The sequence below is a fragment of the Nerophis ophidion genome, linkage group LG02 (assembly GCF_033978795.1).
Source record: "Nerophis ophidion isolate RoL-2023_Sa linkage group LG02, RoL_Noph_v1.0, whole genome shotgun sequence".
Classification (NCBI taxonomy): Eukaryota; Metazoa; Chordata; class Actinopteri; order Syngnathiformes; family Syngnathidae; genus Nerophis; species Nerophis ophidion.
Genome location: NC_084612.1, coordinates 25,933,481 through 25,948,529, shown reverse-complemented (window position 1 = coordinate 25,948,529; position 15,049 = coordinate 25,933,481). Strand labels below are relative to the sequence as shown.

The following is a 15,049-nucleotide window of genomic DNA, read 5'->3' as shown; positions in this document are numbered from 1 at the left end:
CTTCCTGGCTGCCTGGATCCAATTACCTCCATATTTACCTCTCTCACTCTTTCTGTCACTTGTATTCAATTTAGCTAAATCAACTTACAGGGCGGCACTGGCATGGTGCAAAGTCATATGTAATCACATGTATGGTATATAATTTGCATGGAGAAGGGAATATCGGGGTTGACTGTGAAGCTCTCTATCATAATATCTTTCCATGGTTTGAAGCTTAAGGGCTTGACATGTATATACAGTATAATCTTCATATTTTCATATTAATTGTAAAAAAGAGGTAATTAACTATCAAATCAGTCATCATGTTGTCACACACCATAGGGTTAGTTGTCACAGTGTTATTTCAATGGGGAACATACTTTTAAAAAGGCCAAAAGGTAGAGTTGAATTTGAAAGGTTAATTTCATTGACAGGTTGGAAAATAAATAACTTAGGGGGAAATGCAATTTTTTTGGAACTCAGTCTATCATTCGCAATCCTTATTTGAGACAAGCACATACAGTATGATTTTTATGCATTGTAACTCGTTAATAAAATCTAGCAAAAGTCAGCTAACAATGGAGCCAATGGGAGATGCTCTATTCCGCCTATAAATCACTCTAAAAACAACCGGAAACCTCCATCAAGGTTGTATATATATATGCTGTAAGTACATATGTAATGTAGTAACAGGCACATTCATAATAACATGTCATTTTTACATATTTTGGTAATTTCAAGCATACGGCGGTGTATCAATTTCTTAAATGCATCGCAATGTTCGATTATCCCTTCAGCAACAACAACACTTCTAATCATGGCACTCTTCATTAGAGACGACAAAGACTTCTTTGTGTATACAAATGACATTATGAATCGCGCCACACTCAGTAAAAGCTTACTTGAAGTAAAATAGGATGTATAGTCCACACAGTAAAGCTATGGATGAACAGAATTCAATACTTTTATTGGTACCAACTAAATTCCGACATTCCACCGATTTACGTGAATTAAAATGTTCGATACCTGGGTTGCATGTGACGTCACGTCCAGTAACAGAATGGCAAATGATGATCCAGAACCTTATATTTTTTAGCCTAAATGAACTGCAAGTTTTAGAAGTTGTGTGCTAAAATGATCCAGTTTTAGTGAAACACTACCATGCAGAAGTATTGCCAAGTACTATGCACATAATAACACAAATAACTTACCGTACAATGTCTGCTTTTACTGCGATACCGACGGATGGGCTGTTTATATCTTCCTGTTTAGATGAATAATTAATCATAATGCACTTCTCAAATGAACTTTAGCCAACTCAGATAAGGCGATGCTGCAGCTCAGAGGCTCAGTAGGTAAATGTTGTAGCTGAATAAGCTTATTTGCTCTCTATGATCACGGCAGTACTAGAAGTAGGTACTTTAGATTTTTATAATAACAATATCACTTATACTTGGTTAATATTCATGTCACGAGATGTAAATGGAGTATTGTTGGCAGTTTTGGGATGTTTTAAGAGGGCTTTTTAGGCGCAGTAGAGTATTTCCACTAGCTGCAGTGTCAGCCACTTCTTCCTTGCCATATTTTACGAATTAAGATGCATACGAAAAAAAAAACTTATGTGTTCTTGTGAATTATAGACATATTCCCAAAAAAGAAAATTCTCCTTTAATGCTGTGACAAGCTAGCAGCACTGCTTGTGGCGTGACCCCAAGATGCAGAAAATGCCGGTGGGGCGCAGGTGAAACGTTGATTACTTAGCACAAAAAAAAAACTAGTACAGCGAGGGAGTGCACAGAAAACAAACACTTAAGCAGCATTGCCCATAAATAATGAAAGATGAACCAGCCCTGGTCAAAGGAACAGGACGGGCATAAAACATCCTGATTGACCACCAAGAAGTGGCAGGAAATTAAAACAAACAGGAAATGGGGACAAGAAAACAAGAGCGCTGAAACAAAAACAACAACAAGCAAAGGGAAAGTCCAAAACCGTCGTATAAGAATTACGACAAATGCATTTTAACAGAAAATGAGCAAGAAACATAAACAGGAAACTGTATGTGACATGGATGAATATATGAGTATGTGACAACCAAGTATAACTGGAATTTCAAGCTCATGTCAAGGTTAACAAATCTGTTAGGTAGCTAGGGAGGTCCCCACATACTCAGTGGTCTAGTGGTTAGAGTGTCCGCCCTGAGATTGGTAGGTTGTGAGTTCAAACCCCGGCCGAGTATTACCAAAGACTATAAAAAAAAATGGGAGCCATTGCCTCCCTGCTTGGCACTCAGCATCAAGGGTTGGAATTGAGGGTTAAATCACCATAAATGATTCCCGAGCGCGGCACCGCTGCGGCCCACTGCTCCCCTCACTTCCCAGGGGGTGATCAAGGGTGATAGGTCAAATGCAGAGAATAATTTCGCCACACCTAGTGTGTGTGTTACAATCATTGGTACTTTAACTTAACTTTAACTTTAACATCTGCGGTCCCCTCCAAGGTTTTTCATTGTCATCCCATTGGGTTCAGTTTTTTCTTGCCCTGATATGGGATCTGAGCGAGGATGTCGTTGTGGCTTATGCAGCCCTTTGAGACACTGGTGATTTAGGGCTATATAGGTAAACTTTGATTGATTGACTTTGAAGTGAATACAACATATATCTAAATAAGAATAACCACTTAACATTTGACTTAAAGGTTTTTCTACTTACGTATAAAATACTACAGGGTCTAGCACCATCCTATCTTGCTGATTGTATTGTACCATATGTCCCGCAAGAAATCTGCGTTCAGAGAACTCCGGCTAATTAGTGATTCCCAGAGCCCCAAAAAAAAAGTCTGCGGGCTATAGAGCGTTTTCTATTCGGGCTCCAGTACTCTGGAATGCCCTCCCGGTAACAGTTATAGATGCCACCTCAGTAGAAGCATTTAAGTCCCATCTTAAAATTAATTTGCATACGCTAGCCTCTGGTCTAAAAGACTCCCCTTTTAGACCAGTTGATCTTCCATCTCTGTTCTGCTCTGCCCCCCTTTCCTGCGTGGAAAGGTTATTAGGTGCCCACAGATAATGCGCTAGCTGTTCCAAAGTCAGGACCCGGGGTGGACCACTCATCGGTGCATCAGTTGGGGACGTCTCTGCGCTGCTGACCTGTCTCCACTCAAGATGATCCCCTGCTGGCCCCACTATGGAATAGACTCTCACACTACTAACAAGATCGTCGCCGAGAGCAGGGTCCCCACATCTGCGGTACGCTCCAAGGTTTCTCATTGTATCCCATTGCGTTGAGTTTTTTCTTGCCCTGATGTGGGATCTGAGCCGAGGATCTTGTTGTGGCTTGTGCAGCTCTTTGAGACATTTGTGATTTAAGGCCTACTGAAACCCACTACTACCGACCACTCAGTCTGATAGTTTATACATCAATGATGAAATATTAACATTGCAACACATGCCAATACGGCCTTTTTAGTTTACTAAATTGCAATTTTAAATTTCCCGGGAGTTTCTTGTTGAAAATGTCGTGGAATGATGACGTGTACGCGTGACGTCACGGACTGTAAGGAAATATTAGCGCTGCACCACTCACAGCAAAAAGTCGTCTGCTTCAATCGCATAATTACACAGTATTTTGGACATCTGTGTTGCTGAATCTTTTGCAATTTGTTTATTTAATAATGGAGACTCTAAAGAACAATGCTGTTGGTGGAAAGTGGTGTATTGCAGCTGTCTTTAGCACCGAGACACAGCCGGTGTTTCTTTGTTTGTTGTGAAGCGGAGCGGTCAAGCGAACATGTTTTCTCTATGTCAACCAGCATGTTGTGGATGGGGAAATTGTGATATATATCTTACCGGAGACATCAATGGATTATTTGTCGTCCTGCAGCAGCTGTCATGTCAAAAAAGGCAGCTGTGAGCTTGGCTCCTCGGCTTCTCTCTGAGACACTGCGTGTTCACCGCAGCCATTCGACCTTGAGGTATGTGTTTAGAATCTTTAAAATCTCACTAAAACACTATTAAAATAATAATCAGATAAGGGATCTTCCAGAATTATCCTAGTAAATGTGTCTAAAAACATCTGAATCGCTCACAATGCAATCTCCTTTTTTTTTTTTTACTTAATTATTTTTTTTTTTTCTAGTCCTTCGCTATCAAAATCCTCAGCCACGAATATTTAATCCTCGCTCAAATTAATGGGGAAATTGTCCTTTTCTCGGTCCGAATAGCTCTTTTTGTTGGAGGCTCCCATTATAAACAATGTGAGGACGTGAGGAGCCCTCACACGAGTGATGTCATCGTCTGCGACTTCCGGTACAGGCACGGCTTTTTTATTAGCGACCAAAAGTTTCGAACTTTATCGTCGATGTTCTCTACTAAATCCTTTCAGCAAAAATATGGCAATATCTCGAAATGATCAAGTATGACACATAGAATGGACCTGCTATCCCCGTTTAAATAAGAAAATCTCATTTCAGTAGGCCTTTAAGGGCTATATAAATAAACTTTGATTGATTGATTGATTGATTGATTGATTGATTGATTGATTGATTATTGATTGATTAAAGTTGTCAAATTATCATAAACTTACCAATAATGATCTTAAATCAGTGGTCGCATCCATGACTGGCAGCAATAATAGCAGGTGTATTTCACACAGCTTTATGGTGACATGTAGTCATCATATATGCAAAAGAAACATATCACCTGAAGTAATTTGGGAAATGTTTGGCTCTGTATTTTAGAGTTAGTTTGGTGGTTGGAGATGGCCGTGTGTCCCAGTGGCAAGCACAGAACTAGCCCTAGCATAGTGCACCGTGCAGGGTTGCTGTGTATAGAGAGCGGACCCCCTGGATGTCAGGACTCCATAGAGGTGAGCGTTTGCCCAGAGCTTGGTAAATATTTCCCCTTTTCCTCTCTTACCGCATTTAGATCCTGTTTTTAGCACACATTCATTCCTTTCACGATTCCAACAAAATGTTAATGTATGATTCTGTTTAATTCTGCGTACTTGGGGGTGGGGCTGTTCCGATGTGTCTTTTTTTATGCTTTGCAGCGGCACCTGAATGAAAATGACAGCGCGCGCTAGTCATAATTACGACAGACAGCAGGATAAAAAAGTACCGATACAAGAATAATTAGTCCAGAATTTTCACGGCCCACTTGGCCCGTCCTAATTTTAAACCGTTACCTAATAATTCCGGTACTCGGTATACATCCCTATGGATGAGTGGAATATCTACAAGTTGACATATAACACACAAACACACTTCCGCTGTCTTTCGCCAGAGAAAATTACAGAAAGAACGCTGATCTTCTGTAAAAGTTCATACCACAGATGAGGGACAACATCATCTGCTGCGAGATACTGTATAATGAGTGAGAGAACCAACCCCGTTCTCCACTATCCTTAATAATGAACATATTGGCAAACTGCTTTGTCTTTATCTTTCACTCTGAGTCAGCTTGTGGATAATATGAAAATAACCAAGCAAAACAATCAACTGATTGACTCATAATTCATGTATTACCTTTTTATAAATCACAGTTACATACACTCACTCTCCCACACACACACACACACACGCGCAGACACACACACACTTACACTAGGGGGGACAATAGAGTTGTGTTTACGACTTAATACGTGTCAGCAATAATTTGACTTACACACTCCTTTATGTGTGTGTGTGCATGTGTGCGTGTGTGTGTGTGTGTGTGTGTGTGTGTGTGTGCGTGTGTGTGTTTGGTAAGGGACAAACAAATTCAAGGTGTATCATGAGGACATACCTTCGTAGACTGCCTTGAACCCTGCTGAGCCAATCGTATCGTCTGACTGCAGATGAAGCCACATCTGATTGGACAAGCTCACAATGATGTCCGGTACACTGGAGCCAGTGAGTCTACACACAGACATACAAATACATTAGGAGTGTGGGAATGAGACCTCAAGGACAGTTTAAGTGGCTAGATTGATTCTTACTAACAAACACCCTATTAGTTATTGTGCATCTACACAAACTAATGTGGTTCCTTTGAACCTTTGACATTGAATGCCCCCTTTGGTCATAAATATTCAGAATGTAATCAAAGTTTTCAGTAAAACACGCCTCTGGAGTCGTACAAATAACTTCGACACAGTGTCAGCGTATAGCAAGAGGCAAGGGGAATACTTGCATGTGTTAGCTTATTCTTCCAACACTTATTTTGAACACACTACAGATAAACAATATCAAATAGTAAAACTCCTGAAAGGTAATGTTAATATCAGGTTAGTATTACCGTTTGCAATTCAAATTTATTGTAGGACCCTGATTGATAAGCACACTTTGATAAATGTAGGGATCGGTGATACTGCTCATTTACTGGAAAATAAACTTAGCGCAAGTTCACTCGCTAGCTTAAATGATACCACAGTCACGTCTTTTTCGATCCAGAAACGACAGTGTGTATAAACAGTAACTACTTTTAGGGCACATTCAACAATACCGTGGTAATAATAACCATTACCATTTTGGTCACAATAACCGTGATGTCAAATTTTCATATCGCTACATCCCTAGAACACAGTTATACACACAAATAAATAGAACACAGATTATATAAACTATAAATTAAAGAGAGAATGTTATTGTTGTTTTATGTTTTAGAGTGGTTAGTGTTGTTTTACATTTGAGTGCCACTTGAAAATTGTGAAAGTCTTACTTTTAAAAAAAAACATCCTCAAGAGTCAGTAAAATTTTATGATGGTACCAGTTGTTGCTGGAACAGACTATTTCCTATTTCTGATATGTAATTTTTTTTGTGACTGAGAAATGTAACACTTAGTATTGATTGACACTGTCAACTAAACAATTCAGTGCATCCGGAAAGTATTCAAAGCGCGATACCTTTTCCACATTTAGTTTGTGACAGCCTTATTCCAATGTTTTTTTTTGTCATTATGGGTTATTGTGCGTAGAGTTCTGACACCAAGATTGATCTATTAAATTACTAAAATAAGACTGTAACATAACCAAATGTGGAAAAAGTTAAATTCTTTGTAATACAGTATATTGTGGCGGGCACTATGACCATGCTCACACTCAGCAGAATAGGTGTGTTTTTTTAATGTCTTCGTGGGCACACTGTTAAAGTACAGTTTTTGTGATATGAACATTCTCATGTTGGCAGTCTTTCAACAAAGACCTGAGAGAAACAACGATGTGTTTCCTGCATTTGCTTCATTGGTGACCACAATGTTTCAAGCAGAAAGGGAAGTTGTGTCTTCATCGGCGATGTCCCCAACTCCAGCAACCTGCATTTGTCGCCGCAGCGATGAAGCCTCTGGAGTTCTGGCAGAGTGACCCGGTATCATGGTTTCAGCACATTGAGGCACTTTTGCACCTGCGAGGAATCACTGGTGACGACGACAAGGTTGTAACAGCCCTTGATGAGGCAACTACTCGCCGTGCTGTGCAGCTGTTGCGAACACCTCCACAGACTGGAAAATACTCTGCCCTCAAGGATCTTCTGCTTCGGAGATTTACTCTTAAGTGACTCAGAGAGGGCAGATAGACTTTTTTCCCTGCCTGGTTTGGGTGATAGTACCGCCGAGGATTTGATGGACAATATGCTGTCGCTGCTAGGCTCCCATGAGGGCGGGTTCATTTTTACGTATCATTTCTTGCGGTCCGTGCGGTGCTGGCTAATTCCGCTTCTCTGGCCTCCGGTAACCACCGGGGCTTGGCTGAATAAGCTGACTGGGTGCTTTAGGCTTACGGACTGTTTGCCATGCAGAGTGTAGAAGCGGCCCCCCCGCAGACGATGGAGAACACGGACCCAATGGTAGTGGTGGGAGTCACTACCTGCACCTAAATCGGCCATTGCTAAAGAGGAGTTCGCTCCTATGGAGCGTTTAGGCATCGTGAGACGTTCTCATAACCCGTGGGCCTCCCTTCTTGGCGGCCTTGTGGAGATTTTGCTGCCTCAACAACATCACAATGCACGATTGCCACCCTATTCCGCACAGCCAGGATATTTCGACTCACCTGGCGGGCGCCGCCATTTCTTCGGAGGGGGACTTGGTTAATGGTTATCACCAGGTCCCGGTGCATGTTGAACACGTGCCCAAGACTGCAGAAATAACCTCGTTTGGGTTTTTTGGAGTTCCTGTGTATGCCTTTTGGCCTGAAGTGGGCAACACAAACTTTTCAAAAATTAATGGACTGTTTTGCGTGGCCTCAATTCTGTGTTTGTTTATCTTAATGACATTTTGGTGGCAAGTCCTTCAGCTGGGAAGCACCACGTAAGCGTCCACACGTCTTGACGAGCACGGCCTGATCGTCAATCCTTCTTAATGTCAGTTTGGGCTGTCGTAGATCGATTTCTTAGGTCACTGCATTTCGTCGCTGTGCGCGATTCCTTTGCCTTCAAATATGCAAGCGGTGGCTGATTTTCCTCATCCCTCCACTGTTAAGGCGCTGCAGGAGTTTTTGGGCATGATTAATTTTTATAATCGGTTCCTTTCTCACTCTGCCCACCTCCTGCAGCCTCTTTATTGTGCCCTGCGGAACAAAAAGGCTAACGATTCCCTTGAATGGACTCCTCAGTGAGTCCAACAGTTTGTCTTTCACTTGTACTCCTGTGCCCTGTACAGCTCGGTTTGGATTTTTCGGGATCGTCCGCTGACCAGCCCGACGACCCCGACATCAGCGCATTCAAGACTGAGGGTACGGCGCTCATGCTCGAGGAGGTGGTGGTTCAGGATGGAGGTACCGCTCTGCTATGCGAATTTTCCACTGGCCGCCGGGTTTCTGACACAATACACTTCATCTTGCAACTCGGCGTTCGAGCTTCCGTCAAGTTGGTTGGTGCTAAGTTTGTTTGGCCTGACCTGAGGAAGGATGATCGGCAGTGAGCTGGCACACTAAGGCTGCCCTCGAACCATTTCGGATTTTGGTTAGGCTAACGTGGACTTAGTTGGCGCTCTCTCTCCATTGCAGGGTTATAGGCGCTTGCTCATTATGGTAGATTGTACCACCAGATGGCCAGAAGCAGTTCCTCTTTCCTCCACTGCCTCTGTAGACGTTGCTTGTACGTTTCTGTCAGCCTGGGTTGCGCGTTTTGGCACAGCGTCAGATATAACCTCGGAGAGGGGATCCCAGTTTGTGTCGGAGCTTTGGTGAGCGTTGGCGCAGTCCTTGGGTGTGCAGGTGCACCGCACTACGGCCTACCACCCCAAGCTAACGGCTTATGTGAATGTTTTCCCCGGTCGCTTAAGGCCGCTTTTTTGGAGTAGTTGGGGTGGGAGGGCTGTGTGGTGGGCAGTAGGATCAAGCTCACACTAAGCAGGATGCGTGTTTTTTTTTTTATGTCTTCTTGGGCAAACTGTTAAAGTGGAGTGAGTTGTTGTGATATGAACATTCTCAGGTTGGCAGTCTTACAATAAAGACCTGAGAGGATCAACTTTGTTTCCTGCATTTGCCACAATATATATATTTTGTATATACAGTACATATTGTTAAAGTACTACCACATCTTGTCTTGGCTCTCATTAGATTAGGCAAGTGTACTTCATATTGTGTATACGGTACTTAGAGTTAAAACCAACAATTAAAACATAGCTGGATTAGGATTGTTCTTTCTTATTTATTTTTAAGTTCAGGTTGTGAGGATACTTACACATATAGTACCCGTCGAGTGTCTCCTATTTTTCCTCCATCCCCCACTGTTAGTGTATCGTACCCTCGTTCCAGATCAAACTCTTCAAATGACAGCTTTATCACCTAGAAAACAGAGAAACGTTTTTTTTAAAACATACATCTGCTTAAAAGGAAAAAATATGACACTAATAATGACACAAATAATACTGCCTTGACAAAAAGAAATAAAACCCGTTCCTGCTTGTGACCATTTTCTTCTATTCAATTAAAATGACAAATGCAAAAAAATGAAATTGACACTGAAATGTTTATAATCCACCATAATAAAATAGATCACAAAGACAAAACGCTTGCTTTTATTTGGCAGGCTGCTCTTTGGAATTCATAGTTGCAAAAAATGGCTTCCGGAGGGCTACACACTCTTCATTGTGCACACCCTTTCTGTCTGAGCCAGACAAATTGACTGCTAAATGCTTTACTTGCAGACACATTGGTCACTTCTGTTGCATGCATGGTGCACTGGATCATCAATCTACCATGCACTCTAAAATGCTGTAATACTGGTATTCCATTATTTGCTGCTTGTCAATTATTTATTAGTTGTAAATCATATCACAGAGAGCATGAAAGATGGGGAAATGTCTGCTGTGCTCAATAAACCTCATAGGAGAACTGGTCTCTCAGTTGGAGCTTCTGGTGGACTGCAGGACTCCGGTGAAGAAGGAGCGTGAGATTGTGCATAAGAATGAATCACAGTCCACTGAGTAAAAGCTTACTTGAAGTAAAATAAGGGTGTACAGTACATACAGTAAAGCAATAGATGGGTACTGAATTCAGAATGTTTCTAGGCACCAACTGCATTCCGTCTGAACTACCAAGTACTGACTTACGTAAATTCAAACGTCAACATTTTACTAAGCCTGGGTTGCATGAGATGTCACAGCCTGTAACAGACTGGCACCGGCTTAAGCACTTGGCGGGCAAAAAGTCGTATTCATAGCACACTGTCTATATATAATTTTCCATGCAAACGAAGCATAAGGCCCTTATCCATAGCAGGAACTTTCCCATTTACCAACGTAAATGAAAAACCCCCTTGCGTTCCCACAAAAAACTACCCAAGTAAATACAATTTAAGTTTATAGTAGCATGTTGGGACTTTTGAAAGTTCCTGAGAACATTTTGAAGGGTGGGGTGTGCTGTCAAACGCTGATTGGTTGAACACAGTTGAACCTGCCTAAAACTTTGTAGGAAATATTCTAAAATATTAATTATAATTCCATCAGGGTGGTGTTAATTTTCATTGTAAATATTCCATAAAGTGGTACTTTATCCCCATGCTTTGACAGAAATCATAATTATTAACTTTCTTTCACCTAAGAATCTTTGTGGCACAGTAAAAAAAACACACAGGGTACAGATAACCTCCATGCAAACCAATGTAACTGGTATTTCCACACACAAGCATTTTAACAGTACCAGAAAACATACAGCATGCAAATAATACATCTTAAATATTCTGTGTATCTAAAAAAAAAAAATATAATCAAAACGTAAATAAAACATTGTGTATGTACACCTAAATTAGGCTACTAAAGAAATCCAGAGCTAAACAATAGACCAGTAAATTCCATTCAAATGTTGCTATGTTTCCTTTGATTTTGGCTCATTTTGTAAGTCTTTTCAGTCGATGTGACTCCAGTCCAGACAGGCAGCATATATGAAGGCAGCACGGGCCAATTGCATTAAAAATTGCCTCGCAATTGCAAATCAGTCCTGGTCATTTACTGAAAAAAAGCCCTTCAAAAGAATTGACTTATTCGCGGACGACACATATCTATTACAAATTAATAAAGCATAATGCTTAAAGTCAGCTTGCCTTGCGACAATTATTCCTCCTAATCCTTCAAGGGATTATTATATTCCTTCAAAGTTAAAAATGTTACTTAAAACAACCTGTACAATGACAATGAATAAATAATTTACGGTGGCCTTTGCTTCGTATGGAAATATGTATTTCTAAATCCAAACAAATCTGAGGACAGATACTGCTTCTCACTTGAGTACTTTAACTTTCAAAAATGGCATTGCAATTTTGAAAGCCATCCAAACAAATCGCAAATGTAATGTCTATCCATCCATCCATTTTCTACTGATTGCACATGAATAAATATGCGTCCTTTGCAGCATAAGGTGACCATCAGAGAAAATGTTGTGTGTTTATTGAAATACTTTTGATCCTTTAAACTCCTGTGTAAAGAGAAGTCCACCATGCAAAGGAGTGTTTCAGTTTCAGGTTGGGTGCTTTTCAAAGGGCTAAGGGAAGTGTATTTACGTGGAGATCATTAGTGAGCAGCAGTGTGGCGAAAGGAAGCTCAATATGCCGTTAACATTTGTTAAGAGCACAGTGAAGTCTCGGCCTAGAATTGGTACACGTTCACACGGCAGGTCTCTTGGGGTGATGATCACTACCTTAGAAGGACGATAGAAGCTTTTCCCAGTTTCACGGGCTCTTAAGACAAATACTTCAACTGATGAATGGTTCTGTTATTTTTTTTATGTTACAAGCTTGGTTTTCTGGAACCTTTCAGTATATTCCAAGAAACACAATGGCATGTCACATTAGGTCAAATAAAGTCAAATCATCCAGTGAGAGGTTGTTATTTCACACAGTATATAACTGCCCTGCAGGCTCAACTACAAAAAGGTGGTAATGTCCTGCTCAGTAGCTCTTTAAGAAAGCGCACACAGACGGACGGACGGACTGACAGACAGACAGACAGACAGACAGACAGACAGACAGACAGACAGACAGACAGACAGACAGACAGACAGACAGACAGACAGACAGACAGACAGACAGACAGACAGACAGACAGATAGATAGATAGATAGATAGATAGATAGATAGATAGATAGATAGATAGATAGATAAGGTTAAAGTACCAATGATCGTCTCACACACACACTTGGTGTGGCGAAATTATTCTCTGCATTTGACCTATCACCCTTGATCAACCCCCTGGGAGGTGAGGGAGCAGTGAGCAGCAGCGTGGCCGCGCCCGGGAACCATTTTTGGTATTTAAAGCCCAATTCCAACCCTTAATGCTGAGTGCCAAACAGGGTAGATACTGTATGTACGACTGATATTGACCTCCAAAATTATCTTTCTCTTTTGAAGAAATAACATTAGAGGAACTCCTGTGACTTGTAAAAGGTACAAAACAAACAACATGTTGACTTGACCCACTTCCTGGGAAACTTACTCCCCAGTGCAGTATACTGTATGTATGAATAAATACATGCATAAAAAAGTATGTATATACATATACATACATCCATACATACATACATCCATACACACACACACACACACACACACATATATATATATTTGTGAGTTATATTTATATAATGCTGTTTTCTAGTGACTCAAAGAACTTTCTATAGTGAAGCCCAATATCTAACTTACATTTAAACCAGTATGGGTGGTGCTGGGAGAAGGTGGGTAAAGTGTCTTGCCCAAAGACAAACGGCAGTGACTAGGATGGCGGAAGTGGGGATCAAACAATGAACCCTCAAGATGTTGATTCGGCCAGTCTACCAACCGAGCCTCGCCACCCCGCAATATGTATATATAGTTGAGGACAGAATTGTCAGCCCTTCCATCAAATTTATATTTTTACTAAGTATTTCGCAAGTGCTGTTAAGGGGAGCAAGGCATTTTTAACACAACTCTTTCAAGCATCTTATTTTAATTTTGGATGTTTCCAATATTGTTATTTGCACACAAAGACAAAGTTTTTTTCCGGAAAACAAAAACATAGAGAGTCAAAATTATTATCCCCCCTGCTGCTAACAGGCAATAGTGTGTATGTTTTCCTTAAATAACAGCCTGCAATATTTTGTTGCAGTTTTTCACAAATTTCACACACCTCCTGAACAATCCCAGCCCATTCTTCTTTGGTTACGCAAGATTTTATGGTATTCTGCCATGGACTTGCATTTTTCCCTAAATATTTTTGCTGGGATTCAAGTCAGGGCTTTGTGCACGCCATTCAAAAACATTCTCTTTGGCCTTATGGAGGTATCTCATCACCAGGAGTGACATATATCTTGGGTCGCTATCATTTTGGAATACAAAGCACGGCCTCATACCCAGGTTTGCCACTGACTGCATGAAGTTTTCCTCCAAGATCTTCAAATATCCTTCTTTCTTTAGGATTCCTTCCACCTTGACGAGATTCCTAATTGAAAATACACTGATGCATTCCTAAAGCATATTACTCCCACTATTGTGTTTCACTGTGGGGACAGTGTTTTTGGGGTTGTATGCCTCTCCCTTTTTTCTCCAAACACAAGCATTGTCCCCAGAGCTAAATAGCTCTAGTTTTGTTTCATCTGACCAAAGGAAACACTTCCAGTATGCATAATCTTTCTCTAGGTTGTTTTTTTGCATCATTTAGTTTGGGTGGGAGGTTTATTTCTTGCAAAAGTGGAATCGTTCTTGTTCTGCAGCCTCGCAGTCCATTTCTGTGCAGGGCTCTAGTGATGGTCTTCTTTGAGACTACAATTCCAAATTTGGCCAAGTCATTCAATAGTGTCTTGGCAGTTGTTCAGGGTATCTTTAGACACATCTCGCACTAGCTTTTTTTACAGAATTTTTGGAACTGTTTCCTTTCCTTCCTCTGCCAGGCTTGTTTTGTACCATGTGGCTGTCTTTGAATTTATCTTGACAGTTGAAAAAAACACTGCGCTTCACCACTCAAACTGGTGGGAGTTTTTAAGGGGGTTAATATTATATACAGTCATATATATACTGCAGTTAGGTGGCGACTTGTCCAGGGTGTACGCTGCCTTCCGGCCGATTGTAGCTGAGATAGGCACCAGCGCTTGTCCCTTTTGGGGTCGCGGGGGGTGCTGAGGATGGTGCGTATCTCAGCTGCATTCGGGCGGAAGGCGGGTTACACTCTGGACAAGTCGCCACCTCATCACAGGGCCAACACAGATAGACAGACAACATTCACACTCACATTCACACACTAGAGCCAATTTAGTGTTGCCAATCAACCTATCCCCAGGTGAATGTTTTTGGAGGTGGGAGGAAGCCGGAGTACCGAGGGGGAACCCACGCAGTCACAGGGACAACATGCAAACTCCACACAGAAAGATCCCGAGCCCGGAATTGAACTCAGGACTACTCAGGACCTTCGTATTGCAAGGTACATACACGAACACCTTTTTTCCACCGTGCTGCCTATATATATATATATATATAAATATATATATATATATATATATAAATATATATATATATATATATATATATATATATATATATATATATATATATGCATGTTGTATGAATAACATACAACAAATTATTTCAAATCACAACAGAGCAATTGCAAAAGGACTGCACTCCCCCAGACTG

At 41.1% G+C, this 15,049-nt stretch overlaps 1 protein-coding gene across 1 annotated transcript in view; it reads right to left on the bottom strand.

The window, feature by feature from the left end:
• The window catches only part of LOC133538691 (CUB and sushi domain-containing protein 1-like), a 1,135,806-nt gene that overhangs the window by 342,178 nt on the left and 778,579 nt on the right, over positions 1–15,049 (bottom strand). The window contains exons 11-12 of the mRNA XM_061880405.1: positions 9,635–9,738; positions 5,762–5,874 (exon numbers count right to left, since the gene is read on the bottom strand). Coding sequence (XP_061736389.1) covers positions 5,762–5,874; positions 9,635–9,738 — 217 coding nt within the window. The remainder of the gene's footprint in view (positions 1–5,761; positions 5,875–9,634; positions 9,739–15,049) is intronic.